Genomic DNA, 26,874 nt, shown 5'->3' on the forward strand with positions numbered 1-26,874 from the left:
ATACTACTAAGGATCACTCTGAAACCACCGGAGGGCCACTCAGCGGGGACTAAACACTGCAAATGCTCCAGGCAGGTGGAATAGAAGCAGTTAGTCAGGCACACAGACCTCTCCCCAAGGTTCTCTTTGGATATCTGCATTCTTCATCCAGGGTTTCACTGCTGTTGGAAGGAGGTGCAGGAGACGAGGGCCACCGGGCAGAGGCGGGAGTGAGTTTGAGTGGGATGGATACAGCAATTTCCACTCAGCAGTGACTGCCACTGGGGAGCTGGAGGACATGATGTACCTGTGCTAATGCTATTTGACACGCTTCTTGGCCATTAGGTGGAAGTTATTAGGCAAGTTATGTAAGTACTCTGGGCCTCAGTTACGCATTTGAAAGCTGGGAAAACAAGAATAATAATTTTCAGTTACGCATTTGAAAGCTGGGAAAACAAGAATAATAATTTTGTAGGTTAACTTTAAGGCAGGAGTTCTTTTTTTAATCTTTAAAATATATATATTTTTATTGATTTCAGAGAGAAAGGGAGAGGGAGAGAGAGATGGAAACATCAATGATGAGAGAGAACCATTGATGGGCTGCCTCCTGCATACCCTACACTGGGGTTCAAGCTGCAACCCAGACATGGAATCAAACTGTGACCTCCTGAGTTCTATCATAGGTGGATGATCAATTCCTGAGCCACAATGGCAGGGCTGAGGCAGGAGTTCCTATTCTGGCATTCCTTAGGGATTTATAGGGATAGAGGTGAAGTTGAATGGGAAAAATTACATCTTTATTTTCATTAAGCTCTAAATAAAATTTGTAGGAATTACATTCCTTCAATTATGAATGTAAGTAACAAATCACACAGTAGTATTAGCAGAACTTGTCACTTTGTTGCCAATAAAAATCACAGATAATTTTCATATCACATTAGATTTGTTGTAGAAATTGCAAAATAACCTTATGTTCACTACCATTTTGAAATTACAGTAATAATTAGATAATACTGCAGGACCTTATTATTTTAGGAATTTTTAAAAAGCATATGATTATATTACATATTAAGTTTTAAAAGTCTGATAATGACATTTTAATAAAATTCATATCCTTGGAATAGTATGCATTTTATTTTATGCATTTAGAAAGATTATTTGAGAAGATGTCCATAGGTTTAACCAGACTGCCAGAGTGGTCCACAGCATAGATAACGGTTAGAACTTCCACCAGGTAAGTGGTAGCTTCATTATTAAAGTAATAATGATGATCATGATATTCATCCTATTGTTATTACTAAACTCATTAGAATTAGTTTGCCCTGGACATCTGGATTAGAGTCCTTGTTCTGTCACATAATAGCTGAATGACCTTGGCAGATCCTTTAATCTCACTGAGCTTCATGTCCTCCTCAACAAAGGAAAATACTTATTAATAGGGTTGTTTTTTCCCCCCTGAAGATTATGTGAATTTATTCTATGTATTCTAAGGTACATTGCATATGGAATTATCCAGTTCTCATGAGGCTTATCGCCAACAAGACTGCCTGATAAATAGAACAGCTCTATAACTTATCACCCAAGCCAGGACACCTTTGAGAGCAAAAGATCAATAATTACAGCAGAACAATGGGTGGGAAATAGACTATCTCAGGCTAATTAGGAAACCAATAAGATACTTAAATACTACTTTTCTGCTTAGTTTTGTATCCCCTATTTCTGCCCCTATCAAATTCAACAGATAAACACCAAATTTCCTTGATTACTAAGAATCACACTTTTCTTCCAGTATTTTAGCATTTTGGAAATTGGAATTTTCACTTGAAAATTTCAATGTGAAAGTCCACAATTGCTGGCTCCCGTGGAGACAGTGCTAATTTATCACTCTGCACGTGTCACTTCCATATAATGAAATAATTAGCTGGGAAATTATATACGCATTCTCAATATTTATGTACAGTAGGAGTGCCAGTGTAATTAGGCATTAACTGCAGTCTTAGAGGATTGAACATAGAAACCTTGTGTACAAGTGAGGATTTTTACTCCTCTTCATTTGCTCCGTCCTTGTCTTGGCGATTTAGAAAAAGATGTTTAAATAAAGCTTTTCCTTGGAAGCCCTCACTGCAGTGTGCCGTATTAAGGTAATTGCCTAAAAGATGGGAAGATAAAAATCACATATGTGGGCAAAGCCTTTCTGCCAAGCTCTTATGGAAGCCAAGAGGCTTTATGCATGTTTCAACAATTAGTTATATTTATGTATTACTGTAACCAAAATTCCTAATATGTTGGTGCGTATGTACTAGGACGAGTGCATAGATGTATACACAACTGATCCCTGAACAACATGGGCTTGAACTGCGTAGGTCCACTTATACACAAGTTTTCTTCAATAAATGCTATACATATATTTTCTCTTCCTTACGATTTTCTTAATAGCATTTTCTTTTCTCTAGCTTACTCTACTATAAGAATACAAAATGTGTGTTAATTTACTCTTATGTTATTGATAAGTCTCCCAGTCAACAGTAGACTGTTAATAGTTAGTTTTGGGGCAGTCAAAAATTGTACATAGATTTTCAACTACCCTGTATTGTTCAAGCGTCAACTGTATAAATGTAGGCAAATCCCATATTTCAGATGAGTGGTAGAGAAGTACATGATCAGAGAAGTCATTATGGCTGAAATCTGGATACAGGAAAGCTGGTTCAAGTTTAATCTCTGTACCTCATTCTTTACCCGACTGAGCCTCTTTTTTTTTTTAATGTATGAAATAAAAAAAACAGTATGTCTATCCAAAAAAATTCTAGTACTGGATTCAGACTTATTAATAAGGAATAAGTTATTTTTCTTTACGTAGAAAAAAAGGACAATTTATACAAAAACCACAGCGGCCAGAGGGAGGAACCAACTTCCAGAAGGCTACTGATCACCAAAGGACATGGCGTTGGGGTCTGCTGGGAAGAGCTCCTCCCCCAGACAATAATTCAACTTTAAAAAATGTGTTCAATGGGCACATCTATGCACAAACTAGGATGTGGCTAAGCAGTGAATGACCACTATTCAATATCAGTGGGAAATACGTATTAAAGCAGTGGTCGACAACCTTTCGGACCTCACAGACCACCCGTGGTCCATGGGCCACTGGTAGGCGACCGCTGTATCTGAGTATTAATTTCTTTAAAAGATCCTTCTATATGTATAGACTTTTAAAATATGTCCTTTAAAATACATTTTTGAACATTATTACTGCTTTAAGAAATACTGGGAAAGTTTGTTAGTCCCTCCTCCAAGCAGGTTACTGCGTCTGTTGTGTGGCTCACTGGGCTGTAATTAAGGCAACAGACTGACCTGGTTAAGGTGAGTTCTGCTGGTCAAATACCTCAGAGGAAAGAGCTACAACCTCTTGCGTGCTGAGCTTACAAACAGTCACATTAAAGCCGACCAAGACACAAGACACAAGACACAGCTAAATAGACCCAAGAGACTCTAAAGGTTAGCATTCCACTACCTGCTACAAACCTCTCCCACTAAAGGCATGTCTGTGAGACTGGGAACGGCTTCAGAAGACCGTTCTCTAATCTTCTTCCCAATAAGTATTTAAAACAGGAGTCAACAGAGTGGCAAATCTTTTCTATGGAAAAAAGAATGAAAACTAGTGAAGGAGGACCCTTCCGAAGAGAGGTAAAGAAAAGAGGGGAGCCAAAGCCTAAGCATGTTCATTCGGAAGGTGGCATATTATGTAATGGGATCTTTCTCCCAGGCTGACATGCATCTCCATATAGATATCCCCCCCACACACAACTCCTCCCCCCTTTCTCCTCCCCTTCCACCTTTCCTCCCTCCTCCTCCTTCTCCTCCTCTTCCTCCTCATCCTCTTCCTCATCCTCCTCCTCTGTCCCCTCTCCCTGGCCCCTTTATCCTCCCTCACTCCCTCCCCCTCAGGTTTTATTGGAAAATAGCCTAGCTCATTTGTCTAGTATTTGACTAATTTCCACTACGATGGCAGAGTTCAGCAGGGGGACCATACAGCCTGAAATCCTAACATATTTAATATATATATCTGGACCTTTCTTTAAAAGGTGTGCCAACCCCTGATTTCGAAGATGGAAGGAAGAAAACAGAGTGCAGGTGATTCAAAAGAGGTTTGCTGACTCTAACTTTGTAAAGATCAGAGTGTATGTGATGGGACAATTTAGGCCCAAAGGCTTGGACCCATATAAGGTCATGTGTGAGCCTAATGCATGACACCTCAACTCAGATTTGGGTCTCCTGCGTGCCAATCTGGCTTCCTTGGAAAGCCTGTGCACTAAATATGCTAGGGTCCTTCCGCATCAGATCAGGACCAGGTCGGCAACAGCAGGCACTGAGACAAGCCATTCGTGTCTCGTAGGCAACCTCTAGTAAGCTGGTAAAAAAGGCTGGCCATGAACTGACATTCTTCTTCATGGTTTCGGGATGGAGAATAAATGAGACAAGATGTTAAATACAAAAATTCACAATTAACCCCAGTGCTTTGGCACAGTGTTGTCAGAACCAACCTTGAAAGCCAGTTGCCTTACTTGGGATAGTAATGGTGGCACAGATGCCAGGACATTGCTCTTTGGGTGTACTGGGCTGCAACCAAATGCTCAAGCCAAGCACCACTGTGATCTGAAGCCACAGGGAGCTGATAGATATGCCCACAACTGTAGACAAGGCCCCAGGAACATGGAGAGAGTCCATTCTAGTTCTCACAGCTAGTCTTTTTATTTTGAACTTTTTCTTTTCTTTTCTATGGAAAAAAGAATGAAAACTAGTGAAGGAGGACCCTTCTGAAGAGAGGTAAAGGAAAGACAGGAGTCGAAGCCTAAGTATGTTCATTCGGAAGGTGGCATAATATGCCCGTCATAATGTAATGAGATCTCTCTCCCAGGATGCCATGCATCTCCATATAGATATCCCTCCCCACACACAACTCAGAAGTCCCGTATTCGTGATGGAATTCTACACAGGAGAATGCAAACAAATGCAAAACACAGGCCTCTTTAAAAAATAATAAATCCACAAATTCTAATAAGACCCCAAAGAGCTCCCAGGTATGCTATAGAAATTATGAGAATGTTGGAACTATAAGGGGCTCAAGACCAAGAATACACTGAGATAAATAAAATTTAATCCAATTCGTGCTGTGCTTTATAGACTAATGCAAATATCTAGGCACTGACAGAAAAACACAGGATGCATAAAAGCCCAGCAGTAATGATTGAAACAATAACCTCTGATTAGTATGTCTATATTGCACGGGACATTAACAATATAAGGCAGGCTGCTCTGGAGACATAGTCCAGACACAATTATGCTGAATGTGTATATCAGGGCTATTATTTTTACAACCAGAGCTGCAGAAGAGTACAAAACTGTTCTCATTCCAGCAGTGTCACTGTCGCTAAATTAACATGTACAGAGGCAATGGGTCAGTGAAATAAAATCTAAGGAAGCCATGTGCCCAGATAACATGGATGAGTTGTACAAGCATCTCTATCCTATTCCTTTATTTTGGAGTGAAACGTGAACCTAATGTGGGCTAGAGTGTTGGCAAGATGTTCACTACTAAAAGAAGCTAGCATTTTTGTATATTTACATAAGTAAAGAGAAATTTTGTTCCTAAGCATTGCCTCGTAAGAAATGCTGACAAAATATTGGACATACTCCTTTTTAACGTTTTCTGATTTAGACTTGGCTAGGATAAACTGATGTGTTTAGAGTGATCATATATCCCATCCCTCATTTAATAATGCCTATTTAAAATATTGCCCTTATTAATGACTACCAGAATACAGTAGTGTTCGTAGTCCCTGTAATTCAATTGCCAGTGGTTTGTGCAATACATCAGAAAAAGGTTAAAATATTTTTCATGCCAGATAGAACATATCAATCTATTTTATTTGATTATCTTGTGTAATGAGGCTTTCTCCAGGCCAGATTACCTGACTCATTCTAATTATGCCAGATCATATTTTTGCTTAAAATGGAAAGGATTAAAAATGTCCGCAATCCAGTGGAAACTATTCTAGGGTGTTTTTTTTTTCTTTTTTCTTTTTTCTTCTTCTTTTATACATTTCAGGACATGAGAAATTACATCCTGCTCTCCTTCAAGGATAGAGAAGAAAGTAGAAAAGAAAGAGACATTGTTCCCATGAGAAGGAGATTAGGCAAATGGCATTTGGACTGCACTCATTTTCTTCACGACTTGAAAATTCAATAAAATAACTTGTAATGTTTTTTAATTCTACAGTTAAATTCCACTTCGATAAGTAAAGTCCTAAAAATCACTAGAGGACCATGACATCCTCCTATATGTGGTGACATTTCCTTCGTAGTACAAGCTGAATTTAACCAATAAAGAGGTAAAGGCGTCCACATTTTTGTAAAACAATTTCATAAAGAAAGAATAACACAAAGGGATTTTTGACACACACACACACACACACACACACACACACACACACACACACACTTTCTAGGGTCACCCTTTGTAAGGTGTAAGAGAAATCTCCCTCTCCACATCCTTCTGGGATCAATCCCTCCTCAGTCTCTCAGGCTCAGGGAAGTTCCCGCAGCCCCAGCCGCCAGGTGAGTGAAGTCTATGTCCTAGCACGTCCATTCTGGTTACGAGCTGGATGGCATTTATTTCGATGTCCTGCTCCTTCCAGGTGTTCCTCCAACTTGAAATAAGGCCACTCTAACCATTAGCAGCCCACAAGCCTCATGCAGGAAGAAAAGGCCTTCGGCCTTTCTTAAGTCACAAGGCAGGGCACAGAATGAAGGTACTAGTCTTTTTTTTTTTTATTAATTTTTTTAAATTTTTCTTTATTGATTAAGGTATCACATAGTTGTCCTCATCCCCCCATTCCCATCCCAAACCCATCCCCATGCATGCCCCCACCCTCCTGTTGTCCGTACCACTGGTTAGGCTCATATGCATGCATACAAGTCCTTTGGTTGATCTCTCCCCCTTACCCCCACCCTCCCCTACGTTCCCTCTGAGGTTTGACAGTCTGATCAATGGTACTAGTCTTAAGGCAAGGAAGCAGGAAAGGGAAAAGAAAGATGACATTAGCAGTGGAGGGATAATTTTCAGAAATGTACCTTGAAAAATACTAAAATGTTACTTCCACAAGAACGGCCAGAAATAAACACTCTAACAGTACGGCGTATTGGGAAGGATGGGGAGCACCTCATATGCTGCAGGTGGAAATGGAAGGCGGGACAGTCTCCACCTCTTTGGAAGTTTCTAACAAGGTTAGACATACATCAGCAACTGGAAACAAAAAAATAATTGCCTACATCCACCAAAATATTTGTATAAATATGTCCATAACAGCCTTATTCCTAATAGCTCAAACTGGAAACAACCAAATGCCCTCAACAGGAGAATGGGTAAAAGCGTTGTGTTACATGCGTCCAACACAAATCTACTTCACAGTAGAAAGCAATAGACCACTGTTAGCACAATATGATGAACCACAAAAAATCATAGTCTTCATCTGGCTTCTATATGGTACATACTATATGGTACACACTGAATGGCTTCATGTATATGAAGTTCAAGAGCAGGCACAACCAATCTGTGGTGATAAAGTCAGCATGGTAGTTATTTTTGGTAGGCCCACAGGTTGCTCTGATGGGGGAACTTCCTCGGGAACAGGAGCTTGCAATGATCCCATGGGGTGTACATGTAACAATTCTTAGGTCAAAGAGGGCATTGTTACCTGCGCCGTATCTCACGTGAAAAGCCCAGCCGTGGGGCTGCTCTCACCTTGTGTAACTGATAATACTGGAGAGCACCGACTCCACCCTGCTCCTCCGCAGTCCAGAGCACCAACCGGAGAGTCCTCTTTGGACGCAGCCCTGAGGAAAATAACAAAATACGTGATCCCTCAGTTGACTTAAAAAAATTTTTTTTTTTTTAGATGGCAAGGCCTCTCATCTGCATCCTGGAGGCAGCAAGGAGCCAGAGGCATGCACACTCCTCTCTCGCTGGTGTGGCTGCCTGACTCAGCGTGACTGACACAGGAAAGGAGCACCCGCAGGGCTGGTCTCTGGGCGGGTGAAGGCAGAAAGGGGTGTGCAACCACTGCCTGCGGGCCAGGAAGTCAGAGCCTCTCATCACATCTTTCACTGGACATCCTGCCCCACAAGACCCAGTGTCCAGTGGTGGCAGGCCACAGACAAATGCAGGGAGTGAGGAGGACTTCGGGCAGTTCGTGGGGCTCCCAGCGATGAACTGAAACCAACCCATTTAACAGGTTTCAAGATAAGGTGTGCAGGGAATTGCTTCTTAGTCTAATACCCCCGCCCCCATCCCCACCCCCTACATCAGCGAGCGGCCCGTGCTGTTCTCGGCAATGTAGTCACTGCCAAGCAGAGGCACCCTTCATGTTTACCCACATTTTCCTCTCCAGCGTGGAACTATGAGGCCCTTCACATGAGGTCAATGAAGATGAACTGAGTGAGGATAACATTCTGCTCGCCTTATTGCCACGTACACAGCTTGGTAGCAATTCCATTGACGTGGGAAATACACATTGGTATCGTGGAGCTGTCCAAGTTACTGACACGTAGAAGCGTTTTTGAGGGACAGTGACTGCTCAGGAAAAGCTAACTACAAGGACGCTCTCATTCTCAAACTTGAAAACAATGCACTGACATCCCAATTCGTGACCAAGAATTAAAACCTGGCCTGAGCCAGCCCTCAGGATGCTTCAGAGCAGTAGCACAGGCAGAAGAACAGGAGGCTGGGCTTTCAGTCTTATTAATGAGGATCCACCCTCCTGCCTCACCCCGGGGAGCCCCCGGGAAAGGCTGTGAGTGGCTCTGAGCTGGGCGCACTGCACATCCCAAGGACATCCATGCCAGTGCCGCCCCGGCCTTCAAGGCCACAGCTGCTCGACCGCAGCCGCTGATAGTGCTCCCGGGGAACAGAGCGACGGCCTGCCTCCCCAGCACCAACAACATTCTGTCATAAGCCCAGGGCCAAGGAGCGGGAAATGAGCTACTTTTGTCACCAAATTGAATATCGCTGTGAAGCCACTTGACACCTGAGGATTTTAACATTATTCGCAAAGCACAGGCTTAGGACGCAGGAAAAGCCTGGGCAAGCCGTTTCCACGCCCAGTTGCTCAGCAAATCCCACTGGTGTTTTCTTCTAAGTCCGCCTGGAACCCAACTCCTCCCTCTGCCAGGACACTGGTCCGAGCACCCCGCTCTTTCGCCTGGATTGTTGTAGTGGCTCCTAAGGGGCCCCCCCCGCCACGGTCCTCGCCTCCCTGCAGGTGACGCTCCGCATGCAGCCAGGAGGCGCTTTTTAAACTTAAACCAGATCACCTCCTTTCTCTGCTCAAAACCCCGGTAGCCAGACTGTATGTAAGCCTCTAGGACAGTGTTTCCCAACCTTCTCTCATGATGAGAATCACCTGGTGGAGTTGTTAAAACACAGATTCCTGAATCCCAACTAAGAAGTGCTAAACTAGAATTTTTGGGAACATATAGGTAAAATTGTATACTTAACTAGTGCTCTAAGACAGATTTTATATACAGAGCACTAAGTTAGGTATGCAATTTTACCTATATGTTCTCAAACATTCTAGTTTAGCACTTCTTAGTTGGGATTCAGGAATCTTTGTTTTAACAACTCCACCAGGTGATTCTCATCATGAGAGAAGGTTGGGAAACACTGCTCTAGGAGACAGGAGTTGGTGTTTTCTGACTCACTGTGATGCCCCCAGTGCCTCGGGTGTTGGCACACAGTAGGTGCCCTAAGGAGAGTTCATGAATGAAGAAATGAACCCAAACCTTGGTGTCCAAGTGAGAATAAAATCCAAAGCCCTCCAGCACATTCCCAGCCACATCTCCTAAAAGCCCTCCGCTGGTGCACTCCCAAAGGCAAGCAAGGCAGGCGGTCTGCTGAGCTCTGCTCTCGTCAGGCACCTGCCGGGGAATCACTGGAAACTGAATTAGCCAGACTACTGCCTCCTACACTGAAGACAGGAGAGAATATTCTAGGCCAAGCCATCATGATTTCACAGGATGGCTGTGAGGATTCAATGAGATGGGAGTGTGTGTAAGACTATCCTGAGCTTGGCTTGTAATAGAAATTTGATAAATGAATTATGAATCTACATAATGGCTATCCAAGCACAGAGCACACACTTTGACCCAATGGGAGAGGGGAATCTAAATACTCAGAGAGGACGCCTGCCAAGGGCATTCAAATGCCTGCTGAAAAAGAACCCCCCGTTGTCCACTGCTTGCTCCCCTCAAACCACCTGCTCACCACATTCATGGCACCAACTTAAACTGCTGCAGGGAGAAATCTAATCAGTGTAGCTAGAGATCATAACATTTGGTTCGTCTACAAGAAGTGTGTTTAATGTCAGTTTAAATCAAATGACACTTAGCTGGCAACACAGAAAAATATTAGACAGAATAAAGTACAGCAAATGAAAATTCCAAACATTTTTCAGATCCGTAAAAAAGGGGGGAATGTACCTTCTCTTTACATAGCTCTGTACCTATCAGCAAAACAGCACCAAGTCATTAAAATGGTGGAATTCTCTGAGTCAGCGGTTGTCAACCTGAGGCCTGTGAGGTCTGAAAGGTTGGTGACAACTGCTCTAAATAAAGACCAAGAGGCAGTTAGCACGGGTTTTAAAAAATTAGTTTTTAAAAGAAAATGCCATGAATATCCCCGAAGATTTGGTGTTGCACTTAAAAAGCGTTACCATACAGAATTAGTCTCCTTCACATCCAGATCAGCCAGGTGACCAATGATGTTCCACCAAAATGATAGAAGCAGCCCATTGAAACAAGGAATGCTAAAGCTCCAAACAACAGCATAGCTGTGAATGCATGGCTGGCCCGAAAAGACCAACAGCGCCACCTTCAAGCCCTTGAGAAGCACAGGTCCCATCAGCAGGAACACCAGCACCGACTCCAGATTCAAGGTGAAAGGTTAGGAAGCCAGTGGTTAAGCAAAAACCTGAGTAGGCTCCCAAATCTCTCTCCCCTGTGACATTCTCATTGTCCCTAAACCCAAAAGGAATACATGGGACTTCATTCAATGCCTAGACCAGTGGTTCGCAACCTTTCTAATGCCTTGACCCTTTAATACAGTTCCTCATGTTGTGGTGACCCCCCAACCATAAAATTATTTTCGTTGCTACTTCATAACTGTAATTTTGCTACGGTTATGAATCGTAATGTAAATATCTGTGTTTTCCAATGGTCTTAGGCGACCCTGCTAGTGGTTCTCAACTTGTGGTCGCGATAAAGTAAAAACGCTTGATAAATCTGAAAACTGCACAAAGTTAATATAAGGCGATCTATGTTGACCAATTTTAAATGATAACATATTGTGACTCTCAAATCCAAACTAGATTTAAAAGCTAAGAATTTTAAGTATATAAAATAACAACAATAATAAAGCAAAAATAACCATAGCAACACAGTGCAATATGAAGTGAATTGTGCGAATTGTATTTGGTAGTAGAACTGGTGGAGTCATCGTGTTTCAAACTGTGGCCCTGGCTCCTGGGCGTACAGCACCGGCTCAAGGCAAGCACATGAATCAAAGTTTTAGAATAGGATTCTATATTCTGCCAGAGGGGACAGTAGTCACGTGCATTTTTCTGCTGCAGGTGTGTATGTGTGTGTGGGGGGGAACAGGGGGAGAGACTAGCTATTCGTCCGAGGAAAGCCCCAGGGTTCATGGACCCTCCAGAGGCAGTGGGAGGGTCTCAGGAGCAGATAATGTACTTTTTGCCAATAAGGCCTGGAAGGCTGGGATAATGAACTGTAAAGTAATTAAAGAGATAGGATCATATTTATAGCCTACTTGGTGGAACAGGTCATAACAGTTATTTCCGTAATTCAAAGGGAGCAGAATGTAGAATCCTACCTCATTATAATGATTAGGATCCTATTAGCCAGGAAAATCACAATTAATCATTGCTGAAGTAGAAGGACTGTAACTACCAGGATGGCCCTAGCCCTGTTTTCCACTCTTATCTCCTGCTTCTGCCTCTCAGCCCACATTCCAGTCACATCACATTTCCTACCGGGCCCCGAACATGCGAGTCTACCTCAGATTTTTGGCTCTTTGTACATGCTCCTTTCCTATCTAGAACGACCCTCCCTGTTTCCATCTGGAAAACTCCTATTCACTCAACAAAACCCATCTCTAACGTTACTTTCCCTGGGAAGGTTCCCCCACCTCTAGGGTGAAGTTGGTTACCCATTTCTCAGTGTTCCTCTGCAATTTCATACATACCTCTTATTTCCACTTTCAAAGACACTTAAATGCTCATCTCCCCACTGGACTGTTAATTTCCTAAGACTCATTTCTCTTTTTAATAATCCTGGCTGACTGACTATATTTATATACTAAGTATAAATAAAATCTGTGGCCTCTTCATTTTATCTAAAGCATAGTCGTGCCTCCAGAGTTTATAAAGTTGCTAGGATATGCTCTTTATGTAAAACTGAAGCCGAATTACACAGGTGAAAAGACCCCATAGCCTAGACCCTAGATACTCAGATTTGTGTTAACGTCTACATGTGCTTGGGCTGCTATTACATTTACCTACTTTTGTAGCACAGATAGGTCTAGTCAAAATTTAGTACATCAAGAGCTCGTGATGATAATTATATATATATATATATATATATATATATATATATATATATATATATATAATTATATATATATTAGAAATCCTTCCATCAGCTAGTTATATTAAATTATAGATATTTGCATTTTAAATTCTGTCAGTTCTCTTTAAGTTTTTACTTCGATATATTTTCTGATTATAAGAACGATATACATATTATCCTTCTTTCAAATTTAAGTAGAAAACTAAGCCCTGGCCAGTGTTGTGCAGAGGTTAGAGTGCCAGCCCACACACCTAAGGGTCTCGGGTTTGATCCTCAGTCAGGGCATGTACCTGTGTTGGAGGTTTGACATCAACCCTGATTGGGGTTCATGCTAGAGACAACCAATCAATATGTTTCTCTCACATTGATATACCTCCCCGCCCCTCTCTCTCTCCCTCCCTCCCCTCCATCTTTCCTCCCTTCTACTCTCTCTTAAAAATCAATGGAAAAAATATTCTCTGGTGTGGAGTAACAACAACACAATAATAATACATAAAATAAATTGAAAAGTGAAAAAAATAATAAAAAATTAGAAAACAAAAATAACCTATTGGCATCGTTATATTGCCTTATAATTTTTAAATTAATGTATTCATATACATGCATGCAAATAGTCACACACACACACACACACACACACACACACACACATATATATATATATATATATATATATATATAGTTTTATACCACTTTTTCTACTTAAAATCATGGTATATATGGCCTTTACCTGTTATAATCAATAATTTGAAAATGATTAATTTTATTTATCTACTATCAAACATTTAAGATTTTTTATTCTTAAGATAAGTTCTTAAAAGTAGAAATACTGAATCTAAATAATATAAACATTTTTAAGGCTCTTAAAACACATCACATATTTCCTAAAGAAAGGTCACCAATTTATATTCCCACCAACTATGTATGAAAATATTAGCTTCTACATACACATCAAACTTTTCATCTTAGCGCTGTTGTTTTGATGTGTGCAATATGCTATATCTATTTTTCTACATTCTACTCATATTCAGCTAAAATAATTAATTATACACAGGCACACTCAATCTTTAGCCTTCTTTTAGTTGAGTGAGACAAATGTTAAATTTATATCTAGTGTCTGATTAAAGTTACAATATGTGCATTTGCTTCTCTTATTTAAATTGCCTGATAGTGGGGCCCTTTCATCAATATATTTCGAAGATAAAGTTAGTATCACGCATGGATCGGAAGCCTAATCTAGTTGGCATTTTAAAACATGCTATTTCTTCACCCCTACCATTATTTAGATGTGTTTTATCTGCAAGGTGAAATCGAGAAGCCTGGTTAATGACTGATTTAAACTCTGAATCACACTTTTGTTAAGAGTTCTACATTGCAAAAAACATCAACTGGGGAGAGTTTGACAGTACAATTTTTTTAAGAAAATGATGGCAAATCAAATACAGGTACCGAGAGTTCTCTTACAAATTTACACTCACCAATATGATTCTTCAAATTTTATTTCTTGTGAAGATCACGCTGTGTGAGGAAGAACGAGTGTGTTTGTACTTGAATCGGGGATTATCAGAAAGTAATACATCTCCGGCAAGCAGCTGAGAGGAGAGCATTTCTGGGATCTCTTTTCCACACCAAATGGCAGCTATAGGGCCCAAGTTGTGTTGTAATGCAAATACTGAGCCCTCTCCATAGGGACATGGGACTAGAATTTTCTCAAGAGGAGTGTTTGGTCTTCCAGAAGTGCTGTTTAGGTCAAACATTTTCATTCCTCAATTACGGGAAGTGTGAGACACACTTGTATTCTAAAGACAATTTCAATGCTTCAACATCGATGAACCTTACATGGCCAATGTCATGGACTATCTGACCTTTGGCTTTTCCAGGTCATATGCCCACCTTATTTATATAAGTTGTGAGGGTAAGGGAGTAGTTTTAAATAGTCGGTAAGTATTTACAGGAGCTTGTAAAAATTCACCTCAGACCGCAGGGATTGTCTCAGTAAGACTCCCCAAGTTCACCTGCTGCCCTCCTGGGGCCGAGCTCACAGGGGTGTGTTCAGAGCTGGTGAGTAAGCCACCTAAGGAATGAAACCGGACCCATGCAGAGCTTTGTGCTTAATGAGGGGAGGAATGGGATGTCTCCATTCTCAGAATTTCCCCCAGGACCCCTGTCCTCAACTCTTAAAATCAACCTACTAGATTTCCCCCTGTGTAGATACTAACATTTCAAGAGCATTATTTCCTGTCCTGTTCTAGCTCATTTCTATTAAATTACCACATTCATTCTTATTAAAAACATCATCCTCATCTATCTTTGGATGTACAGGCATACATTTATTACTTCTCTTCCATAAAAGAACAATCTAAAATTCTGTAATAGAAGTGAACACATAAATCAATAAATACTAATTTTGACTGCAGAAATCTGAATGATAAAATGGCACAATCAAAGGTACTCAGAATATCAGACTCAATCATTCAACAATTACTTCGGATCCAGGGACTGAGGAATTCGGGGCTGAAGAAGGCAGACATGCTCTTTTGACTCAGGGAAGTTACAATCTAGAAGATAAGGAGAATAAGAAATTCCCACAACATTCTTAGCATCATGTCCATCACCATTATCATTATTGTAAGCATTTTGAATTCATCCAAAGAAAACTGATTTTTTTTTTAAAACTCAAGTTATGATTGCTCTGGATGGAAAATGAGGTTACACCACAGAAAGAGAGACTTGAATCGGGTTCAAGAATAGAACTGAGAAGTTGGACAGAAAGGCAGTACAGAAAAGAATTGGAGGCCAGCAATGCTATGGTGGTAAAAGCACTTTCAGTGTCACCAATGCCAATTTAGAGATGGCCAACACTCAGCACAAGCTAGGAGAGAGGGCACCAAGATTTCCTGGGCACTGTACCAGAGACTCTACTAAGATGTTCCCAGACAATATCTCATATAGTTTTAGAAACACTACCTCATTTAATTCTGCAAAGCAAATGATATTGGCTTCCCCATTTACAAATAAGGAAACTGAAAGGTACAGAAAATAAGTCACATGTACATCATCTGTATATTGCATTTTACAAATCTTCTGTCATCATATATTTGACCACCTTTATCCTTTACTACCCCCTTCCCTCTAGTAACCACCACACTGTTCTCTGTGTCTATGCATTTGTTTGTCTTGTTTATTCATTTGTTGCTTTTAGTTTTATATCCCACATATGAGCGAAATCTTATGGGTCTTGACTTTTTCTAACTTATTTCACTTAGCATGGGGTTCTCAAGATGCAAACATGTTGTCACAATGACAGTATTTCCTCTTTTCTCATAGCTGAGTAGTGTTCCATTGTATATGTACCACATCTTCTTTACCCAATCATATTGAGATACACTTAGGTTGTTTCCATGTCTTGGCTACCATGAATAATGCAGCAATGAACATAGGGGTGCATATAACTTTGTGAATAAATTTTTTTTGTGTGTGAAACTCTCACTTCAGAAAATATAAACGAACAGTTTCTGTATTTGGTCCCTATATCAGAGGTCCACAATAGGACCTTCAAATTCTACCTAAAACTATCCAATTTTCAAAGAAACAAAGTGACATGAATATGGCCTATAGACAGTTGGTTGAGCAAATGTTCTGGACAGTAAAGGTGAGAGCTGGGACCAATGCAAAGAACGACATTCCGTAGGCTGATGGAGATAAGCAATAAGACCCTAAAACATTCAGAAGCCGAGTGACACTGGAATACCCAGATCAATAGTAATGAGAATGACAAAGGTCTTAAAAGACTGGGTCTGAACATAATCACTAACTTGAAATAATTGGGAGAGAAAGAAGGAGAATAATACCTTTTATATGGTTGAAGACTTGTAATTTGAGAACCTGAGCTCCAGAAATTTTTGAACTGAATCTAAAAAATTATAAGCCTAGCATCCAGTAGACAAATCAACAGGATGCATTCTCTGCGCGCAAAAATCACAGGGCTTCCCCCAAATCAGGGAAAATATTACTGTCAAGAGTATTGTGAAAAATGAGGTCCAAATGTAAATACATTAATTGTTGTGTCGACAATAAATCCTGTTGGAAAACAGAAATTCATAAAAACATTGTAGGGTATTAATTTCTTCTATGGAAAAATGATTTTCTAAACATCAGGTTTTCACTGTTCTCTGCAGAGAGGGAGATTATACCGGAGGGAGAGTTGTAATTGAGTTTAGGGATAGATCTGGAGGGAGAGCAGAATGATGACCAAAGAACAGATTGGTGGAGAGCAATTACATAATAGAGAAAGTATTGTATTTACATTCCCACTGCTACTGTGTTAGAGACAATGGGCCAACTGGGAGGAGGTGAGGCTGGGGAGAGAAGGGAATAGGATTTACTGGGTACTTGCCACTCTGCCAGAAATGGAGCTCAGATCTTTCCAGACATTATCTCACTTAATTTTCACAATCATCCTATAATAGTGGGAGTACTGTAATACCTGGGGGGTATTATCCCCAAGGTACAGATAAGAAAACAAAGTCTAAAAATGCTAGAGGCTGCACATGAATACAAGTTTTGTTTTGTTTTGTTTTTAACCAGTGCCAGTGCCTTTTCAACTAGACCACCCCAGCTCAGGCCTCCTTACCTTGAGAATATCCTCTGACATATAAGAAACAAAGCTAACTTCTAACTTTTGTTTCACCGGGTCGGCCATGTACAGCGTCATCAGAGTTAAGTCGTGAGGCATCATCAGAGCAGCGGATAGGGCCTGTTTTCAACTCTTCATGTCCATTTCCACTAGGACCCCACCTTCTAACCCCTCCTTGAACTTCCAGTGCAACCTTCCCCAGGAAAACGGGGACTGACATAAACACAAAGTGTGGGGAGAGAAAAAGCAGTACAAAGGCAACACAAAGCATGCCGGTGAATCAAACACCACCAGCCTGCTACTTGCAGGTCACAGAAATTATTCACAATCACATTGTGGCCTTGAGGACCACCATCCCCGGCTCCCACTACATGCCATGCACAGCACGCTGATAACAGTCTCACCTTCTGTTATCTTTAGAGGGCTGACTCCCTCACCTGGCTTACTGGATGAATAAATTAATGAGGGAAGGAAGGGAGGAAGGAAGGGAGGGATGGAGAAAGGTGAAGGTAGGGGAGGGAAAAAGGAAGGAAGAATTAAAATTTATCAAGAATTAAGAAAATCGGGGAGTTTGGGGTGGGGGGAGATGTAAGAGATCAGTCGAAGGACTTGTATGCATGCATATAAACATAACCAATGGATACAAGACAAGGGTGGGGGGGAAGGTGAAGGTGTATGCGGCGGGGGGGAAGAGGCTGTGGGGAAGTCAAGGGGGTTAAAAGGAGACATATGTATTACTATTTGTAATGCTTCAAACAATAAAAACATGTTAAAAAAAAAAAGAATTAAGAAAATCCTGAGAACAAAATGACTCAGGTATAGATGATTTAGACATTTTTTAAGACCCATTTTAGATGGTGAAAGCCAGATGGTAAACTGTGTTTTCTTTTAAAGAATATACAGAATGAATTAGACTTTTTTCTAGTAGATAAATATTTCCTTAAACAGGAATGGGTGACCATAAATAACACTGTCATAAACTGGAGAAAAAAGGTGGGCACCTTACTCTGCCTCTTTCTGTGCCTCCTCCCAACACGACCACAGTCGGGACAGCTGTCAGCAAACCACACTCACGCCTCAGGCCCAGCTTCCACAACAAGAGAAAATCAGATGTGACTTGGAGGGAGGGAGGTGGAAAGTGTCTAGGACAAAGTCACAAGAATGCTGGCACCTGTCGAACATGGAATCCCAGAATCCAGAGATGAATGTGTCGGTGTGGCCCTGCTCTCTGAGGCATCAGCATGCGCACTGTGGTTGTTGAGACTAGCACAGGGCTGATGCAGACAGAGAGCAAGTCCCAGGGGCGGATCTGCTGGGGCTCCAGTGCTTGGCTGCACTGTGGCTGTCAATGCAGAGTGGCTGGGGAGGTTTCACCTTGGACAGTAAGGATGCACTGTGCACAGGGCCAGATGGTCTCCAAAGCCAGGGCATAGAAAAGACAGTATGCAGCTGAGACCTGAGAGCCAGCCAGGCCAGCACGTGAAGACACAGCTATGTGAGAAATACAACCAGACAGACTCCCAAGACATCATGCGGATCAATGACAGAACAGAACACTCACCAGAGAATAGAGCTGTTTGCTAAGGAGGTAAAGTAAAAGAGAGCTAGTGTTTATCGAGTGCCTGCTGTGTGCTAAGGCAATACACTAAGCACTTTATGTGAAATTAGTTCTTTTAATTATTTTTTTCCTTATTTTATAGATCCTAAAACTGAGGCTTAGTGGGATGAAGCAACTCACTCACGGTCACATATATAATAGCAGTAGAAGCAGGACTTGAACCCAGGTCCCTTTGATCTATAAGCCCATGGTTTAAGCCTATTCTCCTGCACAGTGGGTCCCCTCGGTGAGCCCACTAGGCTGGGGCTGACTCACTATAGATTAGCCCTGTGGGACATGGCGCAGGTATCTGATGAAGATGAGAGCAGATGAAGTCAAGCGATACACATTCATAAGACTCCAATGACAAAAGTGCTATCTCTGCCAGTCACAAACACAGACATAGACAGCAGTATGGTGATTGCCAGAGGACAGGGGGTGTGGGGGAAATAGAAGATAAAGGGGGGGATAAATGGTGATGGGAGGAGACTTGACTTGGGTGGTGAACACACAACACAATACACAGATGATGTATTGTACAACTGTACACCTGAAACCTGTACAATTTTATTAACCAATGTCACCCCAATAAATTAAATGTAAGAATAAAATGAACACACACACATACACAACCTGACAACAGAGAAACCCAGTCTGAGGGAAGAGCTATTGCCTTGGTACTGGGTTTCCTCTGGACCCAAGTTGAAGGGACATCTGCACACATTTGTAGAAACAGAGAGCCTGAAATGTCCCAGCACAAACCGGCACATGGTTACACAGCCTCCTGGGCCGTGGACCCAGCTTCCCCACGCTCACCACCGTGGCTCACCACCGCGTCACTTAACTCTATTTCATTGTACGGGACACAAAACACCACATTGTTCTGCACAAATAATGTTTCTTAAATTCTTCAAATGACAAAAGAGGTTTTAAAAAAATTAGAGATGTCATGTCTTTTCCTCAAGGCTTGGAAATCACAGGGACCTAAAGAGAGAGGACGGGTCACTACCCCCACACCCCGGCCGGACATCTGTTCACAGGGTTCTGCAGGGTTAACAGTGCTGATTTATTTCTGAGCCTTGAACCCGGAGGACTGGGAGTCAGCTGCCTAATCTAATCTCAGCCGGACGATTTCACTATTTCGGCATTAAATAACGGCACCAGAGCGAGCATCTCAGTGCCTACCAGGTCTCAGGCATGAAACGTTGAATAAGCAGACTACTCCTTTACAGCATTCGAACTGTGGCTTCCTTCCTTCATCTAAATAAGAAAAACAGCCTGTTGTTATTGTCAGCAGCAATGATTCCCCCTCCTATCTAAAAAAAACCACATGTCATTGCCCAGAATAAAGTTTATTTCAAGAATTAGGTCACTTTAGACTGTAACGCACCACTATGTTCTGGCTGCCTGTGTGTGTGTGTGTGTGTGTGTGTTTTTTTGTGTTTTTTTGTGTGTTTTTTTTTTTTTTTTGAGAAACCACAATCCACTTTGAACATTTATACACACTTGTCATCTTATAAATAGTTCTTTGCTTTCTCTTTTGAGTAAGTAAAGGCTTTTCCTAAGGACAGCGTCAAGAGAGCCCCATGACTTGCGCCCACGTTGGTGTGTTAATCATGACCTTCCATTACCAGGCTACGGACACTGTCGGTTTTGAAAACAGCTTCTTTAGGGGAAATGAGACCGCGGGTCAGGAGGCAAACAAGTTCTTGGTGGCTTCTGGGTGTGCCATTTTGTGCTGGGCAGTACCTGTGGGCATTTCTGCAGGGTGGGCCTGCTTTCAGCAGCCGCTCAGGGCCCCGTGGGCAGACACTGGCCCTCAAAGACTCGGCTGAAGGAACCACCACTCGGCTTCTGTTACAACAGTGCCAGACCAAAAAGGAAGCCACACAGAAAAATGTGTACAACTCTAAATGAAATGGAAGATTTCCCCCTTTCTTCAGAGAAGCCCCTCTCATTCCAGAGCCAGCTGCTAAAGACCTCGGGGCCCCTGTGGCCTGCAGGGAGGTCTGCAGACGAGGTCCAGCAAACACAGCTTGGGGTGGGGGAGACGGGACTGGGAGCACTGGTACGCTTTTTTAAGGATTGAGGCCGAATCTGCTTTCCCCGGGTCTCTTTCATGTGTCTTCTGGAAGCACATTTCACGCTTGGCTTCTGTGTTGCTTGTTTTCCCTCATACCCTTAGGTTGCCAAACTAAAAAGAATTTCTGCCCCCACGGACTCCATTGAGTTGAAAGACAAGTTTCAACTATTCTGTGTAGAAAAGGGAGCCAGCAACCTGCCACCGCCGTCAGGTAACAAAGGGCTCCCTTCAGAGCCGGTGGGTCTCCGGGCCCTGCCGCTTGCTCTGTGACCAGATCAGTCGCTCCCGCACACCTGGTCCTCCCACTGCCAGCAAGGCTGTTGGCATAACATGTGAGGGATCTGGCTGTCGTATTTATACTTTAATAGTACTTTGTTTTTATTACTTTTTCTTGTTTGTTCTCAGGGGTCCAAGGAAGGGAAAGGGAGAGTAATAACCAGTTTATATAGAACAGAATCCGCTGAACTGCACTTTGGACTAAGAAATCGGAGCTGGAAATTTTTTAAATAGGACAAATATTTTGGAGCCAACACATGTGGGATTTTTTTTTTTTTTTTTTACACAGAGCAATTCCCTGTCATCCTGTTTACTGACTGGAACAGGGATAGTGGAGTAACAGACACCTATGAGAATGTCTGCTGCATTCAAGCTCTGGACACCTTTTTTTGAGCCAAGTTTGGGCAAATCTAGGAAACATTAGAATATGTGTATGGGAAGAGATTCAGAAAAGGAAACTCAAATTTCAGATTCCTTCACCCCTATTCAATCTCACTTCTGTCTCTTATGCAAAACGTAATGGCCTTCTTGGTTTCAAAACTGCTTCCCCACTTTTATTAAATTCCGAGGGTCTTCATCCGACTACCACAAATAACCCCTCAGAAAACCACAGGTTCAGGGATTTCAGACCAGCTGACAGACTCAGCGCCTGAAAACAAAAGGCCTCTGTTAGGTACCGGGAGGCTTAGATTTTGCTTCCCTGACCATACATTTTTGGGGAAAGTATTCAAGATTTTAAACTGCGGTGGGTACCTGGGGCACTGGTGGTCATGGTCAGCACATTTTATGGACCATATGAAACAGGCCAATGATCTTTTTTTAATATCCCCCTTACCCAGTGCAGCCATGTGTGCACATATGTGGTATACATATCTCTGGAGTGAAGAGACTAGCCCTAAAAGACTACAAACTGACACTATTCAGAACAACAACAACAACAAAAATATCAAAGCTCAACTTTATATATTCATGCTCACACATTTAGATTTCACCCCATTAAACTGATAATATCTTCAATAAAGAGATAAGGTTCATCTGTAATTAGTAACCTTAAAATGCAGTTAACATGCCAAAGCCCATGAAAAAGCTGCTTAGCATAGTTGAGAATCTAAGTTATGATAAAAATTTTTTCCTGCCATCTTCTTCACACTCTTAACTGCTAGCTTAGGAGAAGTTGTCTTTGCTGGCCAATCAAAACAGAGTTTAAACTGATCCATGTGAAAGGATCATAAATACAGTTGCTAGAGAAAACACATGATTTCCCATTCAAGCTTTTCCCTAGCCCCCTAAAAATTGTTTTAATTATATTTTTCTTAAAAAAAAAAATAAATGTCCCTTTCTCTTAAACATATTAATTAGGAAAAACTTGGGAAAATAGAAAAAAACTAAACAAAACAAAACAAAAAAACCAGTCACAATACTACTAAGAGATAAACTTTGTTAACATATTGGGATTTTTCTTCAATTCCTTTTTACCTTGCATTTAGATTTCTTTGAGTTGATCCACTATACACATGCATTTTTCATTACAACCTAAATTTTATCTGTGCTATTTTACAGTCTCTCTCTGACACCATTCCTTCTGTTGAGATTTAAATTTTTTTTTAAATGACCATACATTTTTTATTTCTAATAATTTTAACAGGCTCTCTTCGTGTCTTTACATTTTTTGTTTTGTTAATTCTCACTTGAATATATTCTTCCATTGATTTTTAGAGAGAGTGGAAGGGAGGAGGAGACACACACAGAGAGAAACATCAATATTAGAGAGACACATCTGTTGATTGCTTCCAGGATGTACCCTGACCAGGGTCAGGATTGAGCCTGAAACCAAGGTACATTGCCCTTGACCTGAATTAAACCCGGAACCCTTCAGTCCTCAGGCCAACACTCTATCCACTGAGCCAAACCGACTAGGGCTGTATCTGTACATTCTAATTTCATTACTACTTAGTTCTTATTTCATAAACTCTTGTTCTTTTATTCTTTTGTAATAGATACTATTTATTCTTTTATTTTAATAAAAAGATTTTAGACATATCTGTTTCTTATTTTTAAGTCTCTTTCATCATAATCATGCCATCCCATGATGACTGGGGTAGCATAGCATACTATAACAGACATAAACCAAGGTTGCTAGACAGGGTAAAGAAATGTAAGACTGAGGGGATAGTATAAGAAGAGGAATAGAGGTGATGGCGATATGAGAAATCTACCATATAATTTCCATCTGTCTCAAGTGGGATTTTAAAATATATTTTTAAAAATGTTAAATCCTTTTAAGAAATATGCTATGCTAGGACATATGATATATGGCTTGCTTTACAAATTCAAAATGCTGACTATCCCAAGGTAATCTTCACTGTCTATTGCTAAGCAAGAGATTCAGAATTAATACTCTTCCCAATGATTGTGGGTTGAATGGATGGATTAAGAATAGGTGGAAAATATGAAGTAATGATGAATTTCACAAGTGGAAAGACTCAGTCAAGTGAAATGATCATTAATATCATATCTCTCCAAATTCAAGAGCATACTTTTTACATTTAATATTTTAAAAAGCAGAGCAGTATTATGATCAATATATACTTTCATTGAGAAAGATTTTTTTTTTCTCTTGAAAATCTTCTCACATCAAAGGTGCATATTTCAACTAATATTATTTGGAATTAAAGGAATAGAATATTGTAGTATCACAATTCTGAGAAGGCTTTACATACATGCATGAAAAAAGTAAAATGACATCAATAATTTGAAAATTAAATTAAATTGGAATAACAGAGACAAATCCCTAACTGAAACAAATAGGCTATGTTATACTATCAAGTCTGAGCTTGGCCAAAATCAGAGGAAAATTAAATTATAGGTCTTGAACTCTTTGGAGAGAAAAGTAACCTTTTCCTAGCTCCCTTGAGTATGTCCTTATGAAAAACTTTGATTCTTCTAGCTGAAGGGAGTTTTCTAATAAACCAGTGGGACTATGTTTATGAGTTTATTCTACCCAGATAAGAGGACCTTAATTGGTAGAGAAAAAATGAAAAGGGAATTTATGAATGCTTTTGATCAAAACTGAGGTATCTCTCAGAGAAACTTTCCCTTGAGGCTAAGAAAACATTTGAAGAGACTTTCCAAACAGAAAACCTCAGAGAAAAGGATACAGTCCAGAATTATGATGCAGTTATAAATCTTGATTCTCTTATACCTCAGCAAGACGAGAGGTGATGGATGGGAGATGTGGGACCTTTAAAAAACAAGGCCATTGGCTCCTCTGGTAGAACATTTCCAGATGCTTCGCCTACCTTATTTCACTAGTAGCCAACGAACTGCCTTGCTCTAGTCCATAAACCAACCAAGGCTCTGGAGGAAAATGTTAAAGTTTTTGAAAAGAATTATCAGTCAGTCAACCTCATCCAATGTTATGACCTAATGGTTTAATAATTATGCTTTTGAGAAGCTGGCAAAACAGGCATGACAAAACATTGATCACAACGATTAATTCTCCGAGATAAGCAACTGGTTGAAAAGAGGAGCCAATTAAAGAATAAAGTGTGAAAAAACTGAATATATGTAATACTAAAATATTAAAAACTCTATTCATAAATATACTATATATGGTTTGAACCCTAAAGCATATTTCCCTAAGTACCCCTAAGTTCTAACTTAAATTAACTTCTAACTTAAATTTGTTAGGATAAGATAGATTTTATATCTTGTCTACAGGTATCACCCCATGAAAATAAAAGCTGAACCTAGAAACTTATCAAATAGAGGATCATGGAAAAATAAACACTTCAAGATGAAAAGGGCTTTGAAAGTCATGAAACCTAAAACTTTTCCTGGTCAGCAAAGCCCTGTGCAACTCTGGGTCCAAAGGATCCCACCGACTGCTATTAAAGAGCCTCCAGCCACCTGCTGACCCTTTCCTCTCCTTCAGTCAAGTGCCCTGAAGAAAGAGTAATGCTTCATTATCTCCACACCCTCTCTTCCCACTCTCACTTCAACTCTCTGTGACCGGACTTCCACTTTCCCTACTCTATTGGATCTACTCTTATTAAAGTCACCGACAGCCCCCACTGACTAACGCATTGGAACCCATTTTTTCCCTCATCCTTTTTATTAGTGTTTTGCACTTGACACTGTTCTTCTTTCATATCCCTCACCGGCTCTCTTCTAATTCTCTAGCTATTGCATCTTGACTTCTTCCAGGCTTCTTCTCCTCTGCCTTTTAAACACTGGCCTACCTCAGATAGGCAATGGCCCTTTCTTGTTTCCGAATACTCTAACTGACCTCTCACCTTTTCTTGGTTCCAACCACCATCTATTATAGATCCTAAAGAACCACAAATCTAGATTTCAGCTCAGAACTCCATGTGAGCCCAGCCTTAAATGTTCAGCTGCCTATTAGACGTTGCCATTCGGATACCCTACGCATGGCTCAAATACAACATAATAGAACCTAATGTGTTTTTTTGCCCTGCCTAAATGGCTTTTCCTGTATTTACTCTTTTAGTAATATATCCAAACTGCCTGCATTATTTACCCAACATGAATCAACCTCCCTTGCATTTACTATTTTACTCAACCATAAAGACACCCAAGTCAGAAACCTGGGGATTTTCTTAGATTCTTCTTTCATATTCAGTTCTTACAAAAGAAAATGTCCTCCTCCTCCATTATTGTGATCATAACAAATATTTATTTAGTGTTTACTATATGTTAGTCACTCATAAGCTTTATAAGTTTTTATCTCATTTAATTTTTACAACAAATATTATTATTTTAAAGATTGGTAAAATGAGGCAGAGATTAGTTGGTAACTTCCTAAATTAAGATAGCTAATAAGTGGTGAAGCTGGTATTCAAACCTAGACAATCTGACTCAAGAACCTAAGGGTCTTAACCACTACACTGATTAGTTATCAAGATCTGTACTGTTTAATTCCTCAACACTTTTCAAATATGTCTCCTCTGCTCCATCTTTATAACTATTGCTGTATTTAAGCCCTTATCATTCACCAAACCAGATTGTAAATTCTATGAGGTTCAGGATCACATGTACCTTTGTTTATCCATGTCTCCTGTGCTTAGCATACTGATTAGCATTTTGCATATATGTAGTGTCTGCTGAAGAAAGCAATCAGGTATTCTTAGCATCGATAGATGGTCATATACTTTACTCTCCAACAGGGAAAGTCTTGAGATTGAAATAGGGTGTTAGAATATAATTACACTGGTTAAACAGGAATAAATTGAGACTATTCCAGAAAAACTTAGACATAGCATCACCCTAATAAATGGGCTACCTATGTATGCCAGATTGATTTTTTTTTTTCTTTTGGCAGCTCAAACCAAATTGGTTTTCTCTGGTATCATAAGGATTATTCCTGGGAACTAAATTTCCTGGAGTCTATGCCAGCAGTGTTATGGGGGTAGATGAAAACAATAAGCTTCCTTCATGTGAGATATTAAAGACAAAAGACAAACAGAAAACACCATTACTCCTTTAAGGTGAGTAGTCACCTGGGGCTTGGTAGACAGTGTTATGTGAGCTTTTGCCAACAGCTTCCAAGTATCTTCTTGCAAATCACTAACTCTGATGCTGTGGGTGGCT

At 40.7% G+C, this 26,874-nt stretch overlaps 2 protein-coding genes and 1 long non-coding RNA gene across 5 annotated transcripts in view; 2 read left to right on the forward strand and 1 right to left on the reverse strand.

Annotated features, from left to right (window-relative positions):
* LOC311611990 overlaps positions 1–26,874 on the forward strand; it is a 567,051-nt gene that overhangs the window by 240,764 nt on the left and 299,413 nt on the right. The window lies entirely within an intron of this gene.
* The window catches only part of TSPYL5 (TSPY like 5), a 214,269-nt gene that overhangs the window by 136,017 nt on the left and 51,378 nt on the right, over positions 1–26,874 (forward strand). The gene's annotated exons all lie outside the window — the stretch shown is intronic.
* The window catches only part of CPQ (carboxypeptidase Q), a 311,444-nt gene that overhangs the window by 67,849 nt on the left and 216,721 nt on the right, over positions 1–26,874 (reverse strand). For all 3 annotated transcript variants that reach the window (XM_084864576.1, XM_084864577.1, XM_084864578.1), the window contains one exon: positions 7,778–7,869. In XM_084864576.1, coding sequence (XP_084720702.1) covers positions 7,778–7,869 — 92 coding nt within the window. The remainder of the gene's footprint in view (positions 1–7,777; positions 7,870–26,874) is intronic.

This window comes from Pipistrellus hanaki (assembly GCF_964339955.1).
Source record: "Pipistrellus hanaki genome assembly, chromosome: 17".
Classification (NCBI taxonomy): domain Eukaryota; kingdom Metazoa; phylum Chordata; class Mammalia; order Chiroptera; family Vespertilionidae; genus Pipistrellus; species Pipistrellus hanaki.